At 35.3% G+C, this 18,524-nt stretch overlaps 2 protein-coding genes across 3 annotated transcripts in view; both read left to right on the top strand.

Moving 5' to 3' along the window:
- Nucleotides 1–397: 397 nt before the first annotated feature.
- Nucleotides 398–4,761, top strand: LOC309513053 (RING finger protein 122-like). Its single transcript, XM_082188846.1, has 5 exons — nucleotides 398–447; nucleotides 710–755; nucleotides 861–902; nucleotides 1,859–1,941; nucleotides 2,779–4,761. Exons 1-5 carry the CDS (start codon nucleotides 413–415, stop codon nucleotides 2,891–2,893), a joined length of 321 nt encoding a protein of 106 aa, XP_082044972.1. The 5' UTR covers nucleotides 398–412; the 3' UTR covers nucleotides 2,894–4,761.
- Nucleotides 4,762–8,868: 4,107 nt separating this feature from the next.
- The window catches only part of vps13a (vacuolar protein sorting 13 homolog A), a 79,575-nt gene continuing 69,919 nt past the window's right edge, over nucleotides 8,869–18,524 (top strand). For both annotated transcript variants that reach the window (XM_082188655.1, XM_082188654.1), the window contains exons 1-12: nucleotides 8,869–9,099; nucleotides 11,480–11,523; nucleotides 11,645–11,687; nucleotides 12,702–12,797; nucleotides 14,831–14,932; nucleotides 15,015–15,124; nucleotides 15,264–15,323; nucleotides 16,628–16,687; nucleotides 16,776–16,856; nucleotides 16,948–17,005; nucleotides 18,194–18,321; nucleotides 18,408–18,514. In XM_082188655.1, coding sequence (XP_082044781.1) covers nucleotides 9,000–9,099; nucleotides 11,480–11,523; nucleotides 11,645–11,687; nucleotides 12,702–12,797; nucleotides 14,831–14,932; nucleotides 15,015–15,124; nucleotides 15,264–15,323; nucleotides 16,628–16,687; nucleotides 16,776–16,856; nucleotides 16,948–17,005; nucleotides 18,194–18,321; nucleotides 18,408–18,514 — 989 coding nt within the window. In that variant the 5' untranslated portion in view covers nucleotides 8,869–8,999. The remainder of the gene's footprint in view (nucleotides 9,100–11,479; nucleotides 11,524–11,644; nucleotides 11,688–12,701; nucleotides 12,798–14,830; nucleotides 14,933–15,014; nucleotides 15,125–15,263; nucleotides 15,324–16,627; nucleotides 16,688–16,775; nucleotides 16,857–16,947; nucleotides 17,006–18,193; nucleotides 18,322–18,407; nucleotides 18,515–18,524) is intronic.

The following is an 18,524-nucleotide window of genomic DNA, read 5'->3' as shown; positions in this document are numbered from 1 at the left end:
CTTCTTCTTCTTCTTTATTTCATTATCTATCCTATTCTATCCTATCTCTTTTGTTTCTTTTTTTCTTTCCTTATCTATGCTATCTTATCCTATTCATTTTTTTGTTTCCTTATCTGTCCTATCCTTTTGTTTTCTGTCTATGATCTATGTGTTTTGTTGTAAACAACTGTAAAATGAAGTGTATTGATGGCAAAGCACAGACAGAAGACTTCTATAATTTATCATTATTTTAAATGATTTCTCTGTTGACTATTGGACAACATGTAAATCATGTCAAATGCAAATGAAAGCCCTTCAAGAAAATTAGCATTGCAGACGCTGAAGAGCTTGTGTCGTGATTCTACTGCCATACAAATCAGTGATTCACCGGTGAAACTGAACTCAGGTTTAATCCTGGACCTGAAAATGACTCATGCCGTGTCCATGTTACAGATTCAGCCATACTTAGTGAGTTATACTTTCACTTTATCTTGAGGTATCTCTCTCCTACTGTGAACGTGAAGACCAGAATTCACATCAGACCATCTGATACAGTTAAAACAATTACTTAAAATCAGTCATAGTATCCCAGTATAACTTTGATGTTGACAGTTTCGTAAGTGACTTAATATAATAAAAACAACAAGACTGATAATCTAAAATAGAGTGAATTATACTTCTCATCATTTTTCAGTAATTGTATGCTTTATCTTTCCTATGTCATCAATAGTAAATTGAGACATCAAGCCCAAAGTGAGCGCTTTGGATACAGAGAGGTAAGAGAGAGTAAGAAGAAATGCTTTAAAGAAGTCATAGCTGACATATTTATCATGATAGTCAATGCTAATTGTACTTACTGTTGGCATTTGTGTCGATTGCAGGTTATTTTAAAAGGAGACCCGAAGAAGCTGAATCTTCATGGGGTAAGAAACTGCCTTGACTCCTGGAAAACCTGGAAATATCAGGGAGTCGTGGAAACTAAAGTCTAAGAAATTTCTATAGTAAATACAATATATTTTTTAGTTATGCTCAGCTCTAAAACATTAAGGGCCGGATTTACTAACAGCTTGCTCTAGCAAACCTTATTTTGGTGTGAAAATAAATAAATAAAGACACGCAGTGAAAAATTAGCGATGACAAGGTGAGGACACAGTTATTTTTGAGGCTGACCTTAGAAAAAATAAGTATACTTCAAGTTCATTTTATTAAGTATACGTAGGTAAAGTTCAAGTATATTTTTAAGTATGTAGGAAGTATACTAATATCAATGTACTAGAAGTATACTTGTAAGTGTATTGTTTCCATACTACTTTAGTTTACTATTATTTAATACTACTTTAGTATTACTATTTAGTTTACTACTAATACTTATAGTATAGTACTATGTTCATATTTAGTTGTTTTTTTTTTAGCTTGAAATATACCTTTAACTGTACTTTAACTCTTTCCATTTTAAAAACATTTTATTCTAGCTTTGGTGATTGAGGAGATTCCCCCTTCCATATGTAAAGCGCTTTGAGTATCCAGAAAAGCCATATATAAATGTAACGAATTATTAATTAATTATTACTGTATATCAAAACATAGATGGAGTAGATTGAGTTCATCAACACCTCCAAAGCCTCAGTCCTACAGTATATCATCAACATTAAACAGCATATAAATCATAACTGCCTAATGTTTCTGAATGAAATGTTTTTCGCTTTCAGGGAAAGAGTTAATATCGCGATATCTCTACACCCCTAGTAATAATATGTGACAATATTACTGTTTTTACTGTATTTTTTATCAAATAAAAACAGCCTAGCAATAGATAATCTATAATTGAAGCTTCCATGCATTTGTTTCCTCTTTTCCTCCTTGTTTTGTCCCTCTACAGCAGACGTGTGCCGTGTGCCTGGAGGACTTTAAGGTGAAAGATGAGCTGGGAGTGTTGCCGTGCCAACATGCCTTTCACAGGAGGTAATAAGCAGGAGTGAAACAGCTGGTGTTCATAAAGCTTCATCTGCTATTGTTAGCAGCACTGCGAATGACAGGAGACGGGCTGATCCCGAACTATACTGCGCTGTTTCTCTTCAACATTCTCTGTTTCCCATTGCATTTAGGCCCTTTAGTTTACTGATGTCTATTTAGATATAGCAGATTGATTAATACCAATTGGATATTAAAATTTGATAAAAAAATCTAGCAAAAAAGGGAAAAGGGTCAAATTCTAGCGGTGTAGCGATACCCTCATGTCACGATACTGAACTCACGATACGATATTATTGCGATACTCCAAGACACATGATAAAAGGTTAACAAAAAATTTACTGTTGATTAAAATGCTAAATTTGATATTACATTGTGTGTGTAAATGAATAGGCTTGGACTTGGTGCTGGAAACCCAATGCACAGGACAATAGAGACACCAGAATAAAAATATTATAATATATATATAATTAATAATATATATTATTTTAGACAAATATTCTTGCACTCTGTCACTGACTAGGTATATTTAAAATAATGTAGGCCAATTTTTACTGGTAACATTTGGCATTATCAGGACACACAAATATTCCCCCATTGCATTATTATACATTATATTCAACATTATATATAGTAGTTTAATGTAGTACTGACACTAAAACTCTGTAAACTTTATTTTTATTCTCACACAGTAATTTTTATTTTGGGTGAACTACACACAATACATATTGTCACCATCCACGACTGATGCATTTTTGTTTTGCGATATACACATGCATATTGTTGACTAATTGCAGTGTGTGTGTGTGTGTGTGTGTGTGTTTGCAGGTGTGTGGTGAAGTGGCTGGAGGTGCGCTGTGTGTGTCCCATGTGTAATAAACCCCTGGGCGGATCGCCGGAGCAGAACCAGAGCATCGGGACTCTGCTGGACGAGCTGGTGTAGACGAACATCTGACTCTCTCTGGAGTCTTTTACAGACATCAACAGCCCGAATACTCTCTGATCCGACACCTTATTCTGAGACTGAACCTCACAGATCAATTAAACACAAGGGAAACCATAGATGCTTGACTGAAGAAACTTGAAAGGCTTTATATCTTTTGAGAAAAGGCCTTTAATTTGAAGTCTAGCCGAGCTGTTCAGTCAATGTCAGCTTGGATGCTGACTCGAGGCTAATTCACTACAGGTTCTCTGAGGAATTTACTGTATAAAGGGGTTTATGAGTAAAATTAGGTCTTTGGTCAACACTATTTCAAGGTTTATGAAGTGCTTTATAAACTCGTAAGAACTACAACTACCAAGAGGATGTGAGTTTTAATACTTGAGCAAACAAACAACCATTGTAGTCTTTAAAGGATTAGTTCACTTCAGAATACAAATGTCCTGATAGTTTACTCTCCCCCACGTCATCCAAGATATTCATGTCTTTCTTTCTTCAGTCGAAAAGAAATTTAGGTTTTTGAGGAAAACGTTCCAGGATTTTTCTCCATATAGTGTCTTCAATGGGGTCCAACGGGTTGAAGGTCCAAATGTGAGTTTCAGTGCAGCTTCAAAGTCTCGACACGATCCAGCCGAGGAATAAGAGTCTTATCCAGACAAACCATCTGTCATTTTATAACAAAAATAAACATTTATATACTTTTTAACCACAAATGCTCGTTTTGCACTAGCTGTGATGCGACACGCATTACGTAATCACGTTGAAAGGTCACGCGTGACATAGGCGGAGGTACAGACCTAGTGTTTACAAAGTGTACGTCTAAAGACTAAGTCAAATGGCATTTACAAAAAAAATTACGGTAAAACAACGATGTCGGAGGATTTTGAGTTTTTCACCCTACTCTAAATTTTTTAACCTGAACACGTGTGACCTTTCAACATGAATATGTAATGTGTGGTGCACCACAGAGCTAGTGCAAGACGAGCATTTGTGGTTAAAAAGTATATAAATGTTTATTTAGAAAATGGCCGCTGGTTTGTCTGGATAAGACTCTTATTCCTCGGCTGGGATCGTGTCGAGACTTTGAAGCTGCACTGAAACTCACATTTGGACCTTCAACCCGTTGGACCCCATTGAAGACACTATATGGAGAAAAATCCTGGGATGTTTTCCTCAAAAACCTTCATTTCTTTTCGACTGAAGAAAGACAGACATGAGCATCTTGGATGACGTTGGGGAGAGTAAACTATCAGGAAATTGTAATTCTGAAGTGAACTAATCCTTTAAGTAGAAACGTTTTAAAGCACACAGCAGTTTTACAATTGTCATCTGAGGTATCAATGTGTGTAATTCAAGTTGTAGAACAAACAGTGCCAAAATGAAATGTAAAAACAGACCGTATTTTACTCCAAAACCACTAAAAACCCATCTGAGACTCCTGTGAGAGCTCATCGCTGGGTTTTAGGACTACAAACTGAACATCTCTACTGTAAATGCTCTACATAAGACCGGCTGATGGAGGACACTGCGTTTACAGCGTTCCAGCAGCAACAGCACAGTGCGTTGGGCCCAAAGAAATTCATCACAGAGTGAATGAGTGTGTGAGTGAGTGGGTTTTACAGTCATCAGTAGTTGTGACAGATGTCACGTTCATTCTCTAGATTATATGTGCACAAATCATCGACTGTCTTAAGAGATTTTTAGCAAACACTACCACAGAAATGGGCTGCCAGTGAAAACACAAGTGACTTTCTTTTTGTATTTGGAGTGTTTCGTGTTTGTTCATTGTAATCTGTTTGCCATTGTTATCTGCAGTGTTTTAGTCAATGTTTTCACACCAAAAAAAAAAAAAAAAAGAACATTTGACAGCATTTATCTGTGCAGTATGTTTCCTTTTCTCTCTCTCTCTCTCTCTCTCTCTCTCTCTCTCTCTCTCTCTCTCTCTCTCTCTCTCTCTCTCTCTCTCTCTCTCTCTCTCTCTCTCTCTCTGTGTGTGTGTGTGTGTGTGTGTGCAGCTGACCTTTGACCTGTTAACTGTCACATGTGGAAAACATATGATCTTAGATGGTTGTAAATCATGAATGCTTTGGAATACAGATCTAAAGCAGATTATTGCAGAGGTGAAAAGAAGTAAATAAAGTTATAGAAGTTGTTCAAGTTTACTGTAAAGCATATGTACTTTACAGTATTTATTTTATTTTATACAATATATATATATATATTTTAAATAATAATTTGCAATCTACAATTGCTAGAAAATCTAATTTGAAGTTGATATTACAAACATTTCGTTGCTGTGAGATTTTCTTTAGGCTCTATACCTAAAATAGCCACCAGGTGATCGGCCATTGGTTAACATGACGCTGTTCACACTATCACACGCATCACTCACACTAACAAATACAAATCAATGACTTTTCATCGAAAATGTAACTGCATTCTAGTGCTGTAAAAACCAAGGAGAGGTAACCTTTTAGAGGTGCGATTGATGTGCTGGTTATGTTTTTTTTTAATGTAGGCCTATAACTAAATATGCAATATCCATATGCAAAATTATCACATTAATGATAAAACTAAATGTTGTGAAAATCCTCTGCTAATGTCTATTGCAGATACAGATATTCATACATGTGGATAACTTGGTTTTCATTTGCACATCGACCGTTCCAATATGGCGGACGGCTTACAGACTCCCATAATCCATTATTCCCAATTTATTTCAGCCTTTCCTTTCCTTCAGCTCTTTCACTTCACACTTGGACAGCACGTACACACGTTGACCAGCAACGTGTTTCTCCTTTTGTGATTTTGATTTTGAATGAATATGACAACAACACAAAAGAATATGGCCATGTGACCTGAGAGCTTTCAGGTAAAAGATGAGATGCGAATGTTGCCATGACAACAGCACTTTCACTGGAGGCGAGTGAACATCCAGACAACAGGTTGGTGAGGCTGAGGTTTGATTCGTTCAGGTTATTCATCGCTTCGTCACTCGACGGTGTTTTCAGAGAGGTCACCTGACGCATTTTACATGATGTTCAGTGAAATAGACTGCTGTTGTCACTATGTTTTTGATTAACTTACATAGATTGTGTCATGTGTTTATGAATGTTTATGATTCAAACATTTTGCTGATCTGACAGAAGAAAAAAGTAAATGAGGCAAATATACTCATACTGTGGAATTCATGTAATTCATGGGCTGCATCCAAAATCGCATACTTCCCTATATAGTAGGCGAAAAACAGTATGCCTAGGCTATGACAAAAGAAGTATGTCTGTATTCACAGTACTCATAAAAGAGTCGGCTAAAGTACTCGGATGATCAGGTGAGATTGATTCTAAAGTGTGCATATGATGGACACTTTACTATCCCATGAGGCCACAGGAGAGGATTTTGACTGACAGTGAAGCGACGCTGGTAGGTCACGTGATAATGACAACATGGCGGATGTAGTAGGCCTACGTCCGGATTGCGATTATACTACACTCATCCATACTATATAGAACATACTCTTTTTTTTTTGCGGCCGTGGAGTAATTTCTTATTCAAAATAACCTACTCAATAGAGTATGCGATATCGGACGCAGCCATGGTGAAAAACTACCCATTGCAAATTGCAGTATTTATTATAAATGATTAATTTGTGCACATCATTAGCCTATCTTTTTAAATTCACGTGCCTCGTAATCTTTAATCAAAATAACTTTCCCTCCCTCTTGCAGCAACATCTCTTCTCTTCTCTGATGACGTGTTTACTGGCGTGAGGGCGGAGCAACCTGTCACTCACATCATGAGATCGACCAATAGCAAACCACGACCATCCAATCAAAACAGAGAAGAAATTTGAATCAGAAAAATTGTATTTCCCAATTTTAATGATAGGCCTATTGTCCATCTTCGATAAATCAGTATCACTTTCCATAAACAAGATCATTGTGTCAGTTATTGTATTGAAAAACAAATAAATAATGAAACTTGGGAAGTAAAACTAAAAACTCTTATTTACAGAACCAACACCTTCTTGGATTTTTAAAAAAAAAAAAAGTAATTACAAGGATATAATATCGATTTATTATTTTAAAGTGAGTTTTTTTTCTACCTATGAAGATGACTGACACTAGCAAAACTCAAAATGTACAGCTTCGAAATCGAATTTTATTGTCTTTTGCTCTGAATTAAAAAGTCTTGCTGATTCCCTATGTGAATTTGAAAGAAACAAAAAAAAAGCAATTAAAACATCCCAGATATTAAGATTATAAAGTCACCTGTGAACAGAGATCCCATGTTTAAATGAGATCTTTCTATCCGCCTTGAGACAAAACGAAAGTAATGCACATTTACTTTCTTGGCTTTCCTTATATTTTTTTATTTTGTTTGCTTATTTAATAATTTTATGTATTATTTGTTTAAATGTCAATACTCTATGTCACTCGTACAAAGTCAATTGTTCTACTCATTGTTAATTTAAAATGTCCGTATGCTTTATGTTAATGGAATGAATGTAAATTGTTGTTACTTGCAAAATGTTAAATATTTTTAAAAAACTCAGCACGCCATTACATGATTCCGGGAATAGGCCTATATGGACAAAATTAAGGAAGTGTCTTACAAAATACTTCACAGAATTTATCCTGCATGCTCAGCATGTTTTTGAAAAGATTTAGGCTTAATATTTCATATACCTGTGAATTTTGTGCACTAGAAAAAGAAACTATTTTGTGTTTTAGTGTTTTTTCCACTGCATTTACTCAAGATTATTTAGGAAAGACTTAGAAACCTGAAGTGTATGATAGAAATGTGTGTATTTGATGTGCTTTTTTATACTCAGATTGACCATTTGGAATGTGAAGAACAACATATTATACAGTTATTTATTTTGTTAGGAAAATACCATAAAAAGAAGTGGGCTCAATGCAAACCAAATTTTTCACATTTTAAAAATGACTTTAAATTATATGTAAATCTTTTGGAACAAACAGAAAATGCTTTGAAAGCACTGGATTTTATGTAATTTTTCAATTTTTCCCCTCTATTTTTATTTATTTATTTATTTTCTTTTATTTTCTGGCAGCTAATGTAATGTGAATATGTAATACCTCTTGTTCTCATGGCATTACATTAAAAAAGAATAATAATAAAAAAGAATAGGCCTATATGCACAGATATCGAATGGGTATTTAATTACGTTATTTGTGTATATTTTCATATGCGTATTATTGTTCCATACTTGAGTTTGTGTATTACGGAAGCCCTGAACAGCAACGTAAAAAAAAACAATAATAATCAAATAAAAAAATCCGTAAAAAAAAAAGAAATAAAATTCTAGCATCTTCACGAACTGTAAAACCTAACAAGTTAACTCAACTCAAACCGATTGAGGAAACTGATTGCGGCAAACCATATAAGTTTAAAAATAAATACATATGAGTATTGTGAACTTATATATATTGATGACTCAATATATATAAGTTCACAATACTCATATGTATTTATTTTTAAACTTAAATGGTTTGCCGCAATCAGTTTCCTCAATCGGTTTGAGTTGAGTTAACTTGTTGGGTTTTACAGTTACACACACACACACACACACACACACACACACACACACACACACACACACACACACACACACACACACACACACACACACACACACACACACACACACACACACACACACACTCTCGTAATGTTTTGACTTTAATCTCGAAATGTTTCGACTTTATTCTCGAAATATTTCGACTTTATTCTCGTAATTTTAGATTTCTTTGTATTTATTTATTTATTTTTACGTTGCGTTTCAGGGCTTCCGTAGTACATTTATATTGTTTAATAAAACATAAATAAAAATACAATTAAAAAGAAGTGTCGCGAGGGTTGTTCGTCAGCAGAGGGCAGTGTCGCACAGGTTTTTCGTCAGCAGAGGGCAGTGTCGCACAGGCAGAGCATCATCAGTGAACATGCGAAGAACCTCCCCGTCCCTCCAGTGATGTTTATTTCAGGAAACGGGACACTCAGTAGTAAGTCCGACAACACTCTCGGGTGCTCCAGGAACCGCAGACGAAGGAAAGCATGTTGATGGTTGTGTGAGCAGCGCGTAAAGATGGTGTTCGAGTCAGTGGTGGTCGATGTCTTGAACAGGTTTCTGGGCGATTATGTGGTGAACCTCGACAGCTCGCAGCTCAGCCTCGGCATATGGGGAGGTAACGTACAGTAAACGTGTCAGCTGTCAAATACAAACGTGTCTTTGCTGATAAAAACACCTTTATGTCCATTCATGAACGTACACAACACATCTATATGGTCGTTTACGTTAAAAGAGTCAGCTGACCTTACACTGGAATCTGAGAGAGATATGACAGATTTGAACATGCGTTTTACAGTAACCCTTAACTAAAAGCTAACTCAGTATTACATGCGTAATCTGCTCTTCTGGGTTAACTCTATTGAAGGGATGTTGGTTAGCTTCACTGTCTAGTTATATATGTTACTCTGAATGAGTATGGGATCACCTTGGTTGGGATAGTTCACCCCACATGTAAACTCTGTTCACTCTCATGTGGCTTAAAACATGTCCAGTTACATTCTTACAATGGAAGATAATGGGATTTCTGCTGTCCAGCTTCAAGCTTGACCTGCCATACAAGACATTCATGACACAGTTCTCACTTCTGGTTGAACTGTGGAGAAACGGCTTCACTTTCATTCTGAGATCCAGGATACAGCTTCAGTTTAGCTTCATTTCACTGGGTCTTGCCTGTCAAACAGCAACATGTTCACTTAGACATTAATCAGAGATTATGACTACAATATTATTTAACACGGATGTACCATTTCATTCTGTTTCTCTTGATTTTTATCAACATTATGATGAAACATTTTACTACTATATTGTGAGAAAATGAAGAGGTTAATTTATAAAATATTCCTTTTATTAGTTTCCACTGCTGCATCCCTACTTTCTGTCAATACCATCAGATATTTATCAAAACTAACATTTAAAATATTTTTTTTAGTATAAAAATATTCTGATTAGTATAAAATCACCTCCTGTGGTCTTGTATTTTATACATCTGAAACCCTAAATCATTTTACTGACGCCATAAGATTGGTCTTGCTTGGGTTGGGCGATATGACCATATTCTTATTTCACGATATAAGAAATTGTATTTCACGATTATGATATAAATCACGATATAGTTATTGTGTGTAATTTGATCTTATTTCTGAAATTAAGAATAAGAAAAAATAAGCAAATTACAAACAATAAGACAAATACAATATAAAAAACAGAACAAAATGAATTTAACAAATTAAGTTTTTCAGGTACAATATAAATGTGGTTAGAATTAGTACAGAAATGTAATAATCAAATGTAAAAATAAAATATTGCATAGTCTTCACTGTATGAATTAAATATAAATGTATTCTTATTAAAGCTAATAAAGTTATTCAGTCAAGTGCAGTAAGTTATTTCCTCTTTTGTTTGATGAACATTAATGACACGAGCAGCGTCAGGTTTATTAGGCTGCTGTCACTTTAAAGGCACACTACGCAGTTTCCGGTTTTCTCAAACAGCGCCCCCTAGAGTCGCTGTGGAGTACTTGTATTTAATGTTACTGTCGTAAACACCACTCACGCAGAGCCGTCTCTGCACTCTTCTAACCGCGTTTTCTTCGTCGACTCTGCCATGATTCACGTCTGAAATGCGTGCGAGTGTCTTCCAGAGAGGCGGCTTCATATGTTGTTGATGTATGTGACGTCGTGCCGTAAAGCAAGTCGTGATTCTCGTGAGATTTGTTAGGGCACCACCTCTCAAACTTGCATTGCTAGTCCCCCCCGCTTTGTTATCGGAATGATTCGCCCTACTACGAGTTCGTTTACCATCTAAATGATTTCGAAGCTGTTATATTAAGGTACAAATCTTGCATAGTGTGCCTTTAAGACCAAACACACGGATCCATTATACTGATACACATCTGGTTTACACCCAACTGTTTGCTGCCCAGCCCTAGTCTGACTGTGATGATAATCAATATCTGTGGTGGAAATCACTTTGAAACCGCCCTGTAGTTCTCAACCAGGGGCCCGGGTCCCCTCTGGGGGCCTCCGCAAATTCCCAAGCGAGCCACAGGATGACTTATTTAAAATTAATTATTTATATCAAGATATAAACTGATATTTCTCCACCCTCCCCCACTTCAATAACCATTTTTGGTAAAAACAAACTGCATCAGAATCTTGAATCTTTTGGAATCACACAATGAATCGTGGTTAATTATTTTACTATATAACGCTCCCAGTTTCTGTTAATAAAACGTTTGAAATCAAGCAGAAATACCAGAGGAAATATGGGGCAATATTGGTTGAGAATCGTTCGTTCGTTCGTTCGTTCGTTCGTTCGTTCATTCAAAAAACTGCATACTAAATTCATCAACATTTATTTAGTTTTATGATATGCCATATTGCCGTGTGGTTTATTGACTCACTGATAAGTAACTTTCAATACCACTGTAAATATTTGCTCAATGATATGAATTATTGTAGACCAAGCCGGGTAACATAGCAATGTTTCTGTTGCAGGTGCTGCCATATTAAGAAACCTTGAGATAAAAGAAAATGCATTGGTATGTTGCTTTATGTTTCACGTTAGATATGTAATGACATTTAATATCCATTAAGGAAGCCTTTCAATGCATTTATTCTGATGCTACTAGTGCTCTAATGTGAGTTTTATCTCTGTGACAGAGTCAACTGGACATTCCTTTCAAAGTCCGAGCAGGACACATCGGTAAGAGAAGTATTAAACCAGTATGCACGGTCATATATTATACATATACAGTACAGGCCAAAAGTTTGGACACATTACTATTTTTAATGTTTTTGAAAGAAGTTTCTTCTGCTCATCAAGCCTGCATTTATTTGATAAAAAAAAAAAGTAATATTGTGATATATTATTACAATTTAAAATTATTGGTTTTCAATTTATTATACTTTAAATTATCATTTATTTCTGTGATGCAAAGCTGAATTTTCAGGATCATTACTCCAGTCTTCAGTGTCACATGTGACATCCAGTCTATCACATGATCCTTTAGAAATCATTCTAATATTCTGATTTATTATGAGTGTTGGACACAGTTCTGCTGCCTAATATATTTGATGAATAAAAGGTTAAAAAGAACTGCATTTATTCAAAATAAAAAAATATTTTCTAATAATATAAATTCTTTACTTCTTTACTATCACTTTTTATCAATTTAACACATCCTCGCTGAATAAAAGTATTGATTTATTTCAAAAAAAGAAAGAAAAAAAATGACTGACCCCAAATGACTGACCAGTAGTGTATATTGTTGTTACAAAAGATTTCTATTTTTAAAACATTTGCTTCTTTTTTTTCCTTTGTTTACTTTTTATTCATCAAAGTATCCTAAAAAAGTATCACAGGTTATGAAAAAATATTAAGCAGCAGAACTGTTTCCAACTTTGATAATGAATCATCATATTAGAATGATTTCTAAAGGATCATGTGATAGACTGGAGTAATGATCCTGAAAATTCAGCTTTGCATCACAGAAATAAATGCTAATTTAAAGTATAATAAATTGAAAACCAATTATTTTAAATTGTAATAATATATCACAATATTAAAAAAAAAAATCGGTATTTTTGATCAAATAAATGCAGGCTTGATGAGCAGAAGAAACTTCTTTCAAAAACATTAAAAATAGTAATGTTTCCAAACTTTTGGCCTGTACTGTACATGATGAGGTCTTCCAGTGCTCATATCTGTCTTTGGCAGGTCGTTTGGAGTTGAAGATCCCCTGGAAGAACCTGTACACTCAGTCTGTGGAGGCCACGCTGGATGAAGTGTACCTGCTCATCGTGCCGACCGCTAGTAAGAGCTGGGGCCTGTGCCATGATGGTGGTTCAACAAACTCAGGGTTGCAGGATTAGTTTCGAGTTGACAGAACCAAACCAATCCAACCCGGCTTTGTTGGTCCCATGATGCCGATCATCAACTTTCTCTGTCAACTCAGGCTTTGATCCTGAGTGTAGGTGTGACATCAGTAGCGAACAGCCAATCACATGCTGAGAAAGAGTGAAGCTGCGGTTCATTTCTCGCGAGAGAAGCAGCGCAATTCACTTATTAAATAAAAGTATTAAAATATTAAGAATTTAAACAAATTTACACAGCAAGAAGAAAATAGCTGTCTATGAAAGAGGACAAATAAAAGAAACAGTCTTGCTACTGTATATCAGTGCAAGTAAAAGTTGTGAAGTTAGTTTATACAGTTGATAAAGGTATAGAGAGAATTGAACATTTAAGCTCACATGTAGTCATTTTATAGCTTCATCTGCGACTTCCAGGTTAGCGGTAGCATTAGCCATCAGGCAAGTGTTTAAATAAACTCCTGATGTACTTACAAACTTTCCAATGCCTTGTTTTATGAGTACAGAACCTATTTGTACTACTGCAGAAGTTTGGTACCATCCTGGGCATTATTAGTGGAGTAATTTACGAGATACAACCTGCCTGCACTAAGCCATTCGGCTGATATCTCTAAATAAGCTCTAACTTTAATAATGTTCGACCGAGGGAAAAAGGCTTCTGGGGGGGTGTTTGGCTCGAGGTCATGGTGCAAAGGACCCTAGGTTGATTTTACTCCGAACCATCCCTTTAACTTAGACAGGTTTTGAATAAGGCACATTCAATTTTAAGAAATGTAGATCATCCTTTATGTAAAGAATTTTAATTGTTGCCTTCTGGGCGTCGTTATAGGGCGTTGGGTGGAAGAACAAAACGCTTTAAGTTTCGGTGGCTGTTGGTTTTATGAACTATTCATAGTAGGGGTGGAACGGTACACAGAAGTCACGGTTCGGTTCATACCTCGGTTCAGACATCACGGTTCGGTACGAGTTCGGTACAATGGAGGGAAAAGCAAAACAAAAATGCAGAAGGCTTGTGCATGTCTCAGGCTGGACCACCAAAGGAAAATAAATTACTTAAGCCTTGCATTTAAAAAAAAAAAGAAAAGTTTTCTTAATAAAGTAAAGGCATAGAACCAGTTTCTTTGTAGTGCACTGACAATAGTTTTATATAATTAATTTATTAATTAAATTAATAAAAAGACAAAAATACCTTGAGATATGTTTTGTAACTGTACCTGAATGAATTGAAAATTTATTTGCTACATTTCAGATTAATATATTTGTTTTCCTTAAAATTTTAATTAACAGTAACTTAAACACTTTGCAGTTTGAATGATGTCCTGTATAAACAAAATTACGGAATATGTTTTTATGTTTCCACTGTTCGATCGCGCCCGCGCCTCACACACACACACACAAATTTAAGTAAACACTTTGCGACTTTTCGATATCTCTCTCTCTCTCTCTCTCTCTCTCTCTCTCTCTCTCTCTCTCTCTCTCTCTCTCTCTCTCTCTGTCTCTCTCTCTCTCTCTCTCTCTCTCTCTCTCTCTCTCTCCTGCTTCAGAGCTAAGGCGGGGCTACAGATTAGGTGTCCCTAAAGAACCCGCGTATCTAACTAGTTCCGCATTACATTAATTAATTTGCACGCGAGTTTTATTTATTTTTATACCGTGTATTCTCTGTGTAAATTTAAGCACCGAACCGTTTCAGTTCAATACGAATACATGTACCGTTCCACCCCTAATTCATAGGTAGATTTTTTTTATATGAACTATGACTGTGCGACGTTTTATATATCGTTTCTGTATTATGTATTGTTTGTGTGTCTTTTGCTGCAGAACTAGTTTCCTTGAATGGGGACAATAAAGTGTAAACAAACAAAAACAGTTTAGTGAAGTGATACTTATTTGACCTGCCGGCGTCACAGAAGATCCCAGCATGCATTATGATCCAGCCAGTGTGCTCTGATAACAGGCTTCTTGCCTCTCTTCACGCAGGTATAAAGTACGACGCGGAGAAGGAAGAGCGACAGCTTCAGGAGTCTCGGCAGAGGGAACTCCAGCGCATCGAGGAGACCAAACAGAAAGCGGCAGAAAAAGGTGCAGTAAACCATTCGAGCTCACTTTACTGGTTCATGGAGACGGATGACACACGTTTGCATTCGTGTCTTTGTATATTCAGAGGATCCAAAGGCAGAGAAGCAGGACACATTTGTGGAGAAACTGGTTACACAGGTGATCAAAAACGTGCAGGTGAAAATCTCCAACATACACGTCCGCTATGAGGATGATGTGAGTACTTCTGACGTTTGGAGCTTTTATATGTTAATGTTTCTTTGTGTTTACGCCTTTCCATGTGCTTTATCACTCGTGTGGCATGAGGTGTAGTGCAGACTTTTGAGTGTTTTCAATGTTAAACATGTTTTTTTAGGTCACTAATCCCAATGCTCCGCTCTCATTCGGAGTGTCCCTGCAGAACCTCAGTCTCCAGGTATGCCAATCATTTCATGCACAATAAAATCATTTATGAATGAATCTCATATAACCTGTCAAAAATACACGTCACACCAAAATCAAGAAATGATAAGAGATAATAGCAATATATATATTTTGCATAAAAACAATAAAGCCTATTTTTATATTATTTCTTAATACTATAAAATACAATAAATAATATATATTTAATAAATACTATGAAACAAAATATTAAACAAAAATATATTAAAGTTAATTACGTTATTTTGTAAATATATTATATATATTTATAAAAAAGCAACTTTTATTTTGACATGTAAATACATTATTTTATATTTACTATAAATAAAAATTGTAAATATAATGTATAATATTAGTGCTGTCAATCGATAAAAAAAACAACTAATTAATCGCACATTTTTCTGTAATTAATCGCGATTAATAAAACATAACATAACATTACTTTTTTTTATTTTATAAATTCACATTTAATCCCCGAATTAACATAGAAAGTGAAAGTTATTGAGTTATTGAAAGTTATTTTTTGTTTTCAATTTTAGCTATTAATTATAGCCATTCAGCATTAAAGTATCATTGAAAGCTATTGTTTTTTTAACATTTATTAGGCTTTAAAAAATACGTCAACTTTTAATTTAAGTAAACTTGAAACAATCTTCACATACACCCATTATAATAAATGTCACATTTACCCGTACGCTTCATTATATCAGGGCTCAAATGTTTCTAGTGGCCCAGTCAGACCAGTTCAGATTTTTACTTGCCCTGTCAAAATGCACAAAAAGTTATTGTTTTCATTGTTTCTGACGAATGTAACCTTGTAAACGGTGCTTTAAGATGTTCAGGTAGGTCTAACATGTAGGTTATATACAGAAATTGAATTTAAGTTATTAAACGCTTCACAGTCTTCACTGCATAAATTATACATTAAATATTGATTAATCCTATGTAAAAATACAAATGTTATTCAGTCAAGAGCAGTAAGTGCTTTTTCTTTTGTTCTTTGATTATCATTTCATGTTCTTTGATTATTATTGATTAACTCACGGGGAAAAAATTTATTAAATATTTTTATGTGTTAAACTGAAAGAAATAAAAATCGTTAATGTGTTAAATTTAACAGCCCTAATATATACATTTACAAACTTTTAAGTTAGATGTCATTAATCATGATCACTTCTTTTAAGCACCTCACGTTTAATATACTGTTTTATGTACACAATATATAGTTGTTTGTGGTGAAATACAACCTGGCTATGTGTTTGTCTGTCTGTTTAATACAATCTTTGTTACATTTTCCAGACAGCTGATCAGAACTGGAACCCGTGTCTTCTGGATGAGAAAGCCAAGCTCTTTTTTAAGGTCTAAAACGGGTCTTTTTCACTTTCAGGGTTATGAGTGGCAAAGTTAACCAGTATTGTTCACTAATACTGCTTGTTACTTCATTTAGCTCGTACGTTTGGACAATCTGTTTGCGTACTGGAACGTGAATTCAGAGCTTTACTCCAACCACAACCCTGATGAGGCTCTGGTAGGCCTTCACGTCTCCGTTTCATTCATCTGTGAGTCTGAGGAAAAGAGATCTCCCATCTTCATCGACTGTTCATTTGTATTTTTCACAGCGTTACCTGAAGCACAGTGTAGCCGTTCAGAACGCTATCCCTCAGGATTATCATTTCAGTGAGTTCCTTCTTGCTTTTCATTCTCAAATGTGTATTCAACAGTGTTTTATGATAATATGTGACCGTGGACCACAAAACCAGTCACGGGTCAATTATTTGAAATTGAGATGTATACATCATCTAAAAGCTGAATAAATAGACTTTTCATTGATGTATGGTTTGTTAGGATAGGACAATATTTGGTCGAGATACAACTATTTGAACATCTGGAATCTGAGGGTGTAAAAAAATCGAAACATTGAGAAAATCTCCTTTAAAGTTGTTCATTTATGTTCACGATTGTGTGGCATTCACTCACAAAAATACATGTTTTATATATAAATAAAAATCGATAATTTTGACCCATATGGCTATTGCCACAAATACAAAATCACATGTGCGACATGTGACTGGTTTTGTGATCCAGGGTCACATATGATAAATATTTTATTTAGTTTTGTTTTGGAGTTTGACAGTTTTGGTCACTATAACTGTATTTATGAAAAGGCGATTAATGCTGTGCTTTTGTTTGGTTTAGTTTTTTTGTCACAATCTTTGTGAACTGGCAAAATTCATAAAGACTATTCAGAAAAGTTCTCCTTTTTATGTAAAAAAACAAACAAACAAAAAAACAGCATATTGGTTTGGAATGACATGAGTGTGTTTTATTTTTTTGCTAACTTTAGAAGACATATGTGACCCTGGATCACAAAACCATCACATGTCGCACGGGTATATTTGTGGCAAAAGCCAACAATACATTGTGTGGGTCAAAATTATCAAAAAAAATTTTATGCCAAAAATCATTAGGATATTAAGTAAAGATCATGTTCCATGAAGATATTTAGTAAATTTCCTACCGTAAATATATAAAACATTTATTTTTGTGAGTGAATGCTGCACAATCGTGAACATAAATGAACAACTTTAAAGGAGATTTTCTCAATGTTTAGATTTTTTTGCTCCCTCAGATTCCAGATGTTCAATAGTTGTATCTCGACCAAATATTGTCATATCATAGCAAACCACACATCAATGAAAAGCTTATTTATTCAGCCTCCATATCATACATAAATCTCAATTTCACCCATGTGACTGGTTTTGTGGTCCAGTGTCAGATATTTGCAAATTCTTGCATTTGGATATTGTCTTTCTTCTGAACAAATATAGTATCAAGAAAATACAAACCAACTTTGTTTTTGTTTAGTCTTTCGTCCAATATCTGCGAATGCCAAGCTGCGCATGAATCCTCGCTCCGATGTGGACTTCTCCTCGCCGAAAGTGGACCTGGTGGTGAACCTTGCTGAGGTGGCTGTGGAGCTGAGCCGGCCACAGGTGAGGGAAATGTGTTTCGTTTGGTCTAATTCAGCCAACAAATAATGACAAATCATTCATATGACTTTACGGCGTTTATTTTCTAGTACGTCAGCATTCTGGAGCTGTTGGGCTCGGTGGACATGATGACCCGTAACCTTCCGTACAGGAAATTTCGTCCAAATGTGCCGGTTCACACTAACGCTCATCACTGGTACGTGCAT

This window comes from Leuciscus leuciscus (genome assembly GCF_965113295.1).
Source record: "Leuciscus leuciscus genome assembly, chromosome: 13".
NCBI lineage: Eukaryota > Metazoa > Chordata > Actinopteri > Cypriniformes > Leuciscidae > Leuciscus > Leuciscus leuciscus.
Note: the sequence above shows the minus strand (reverse complement) of the source record. Positions and strands in the feature narration are given on the sequence as shown.

Coding starts and splice junctions, on each gene's coding strand:
- LOC309513053 (XM_082188846.1), top strand. CDS start 413: ATGCCGTGTCCATGTTACAGATTCAGCCATACTTA. Junction 903..1,858: donor AGAAGCTGAATCTTCATGGG/GTAAGAAACTGC, acceptor GTCCCTCTACAG/CAGACGTGTGCCGTGTGCCT. Junction 1,942..2,778: donor CAACATGCCTTTCACAGGAG/GTAATAAGCAGG, acceptor GTGTGTTTGCAG/GTGTGTGGTGAAGTGGCTGG.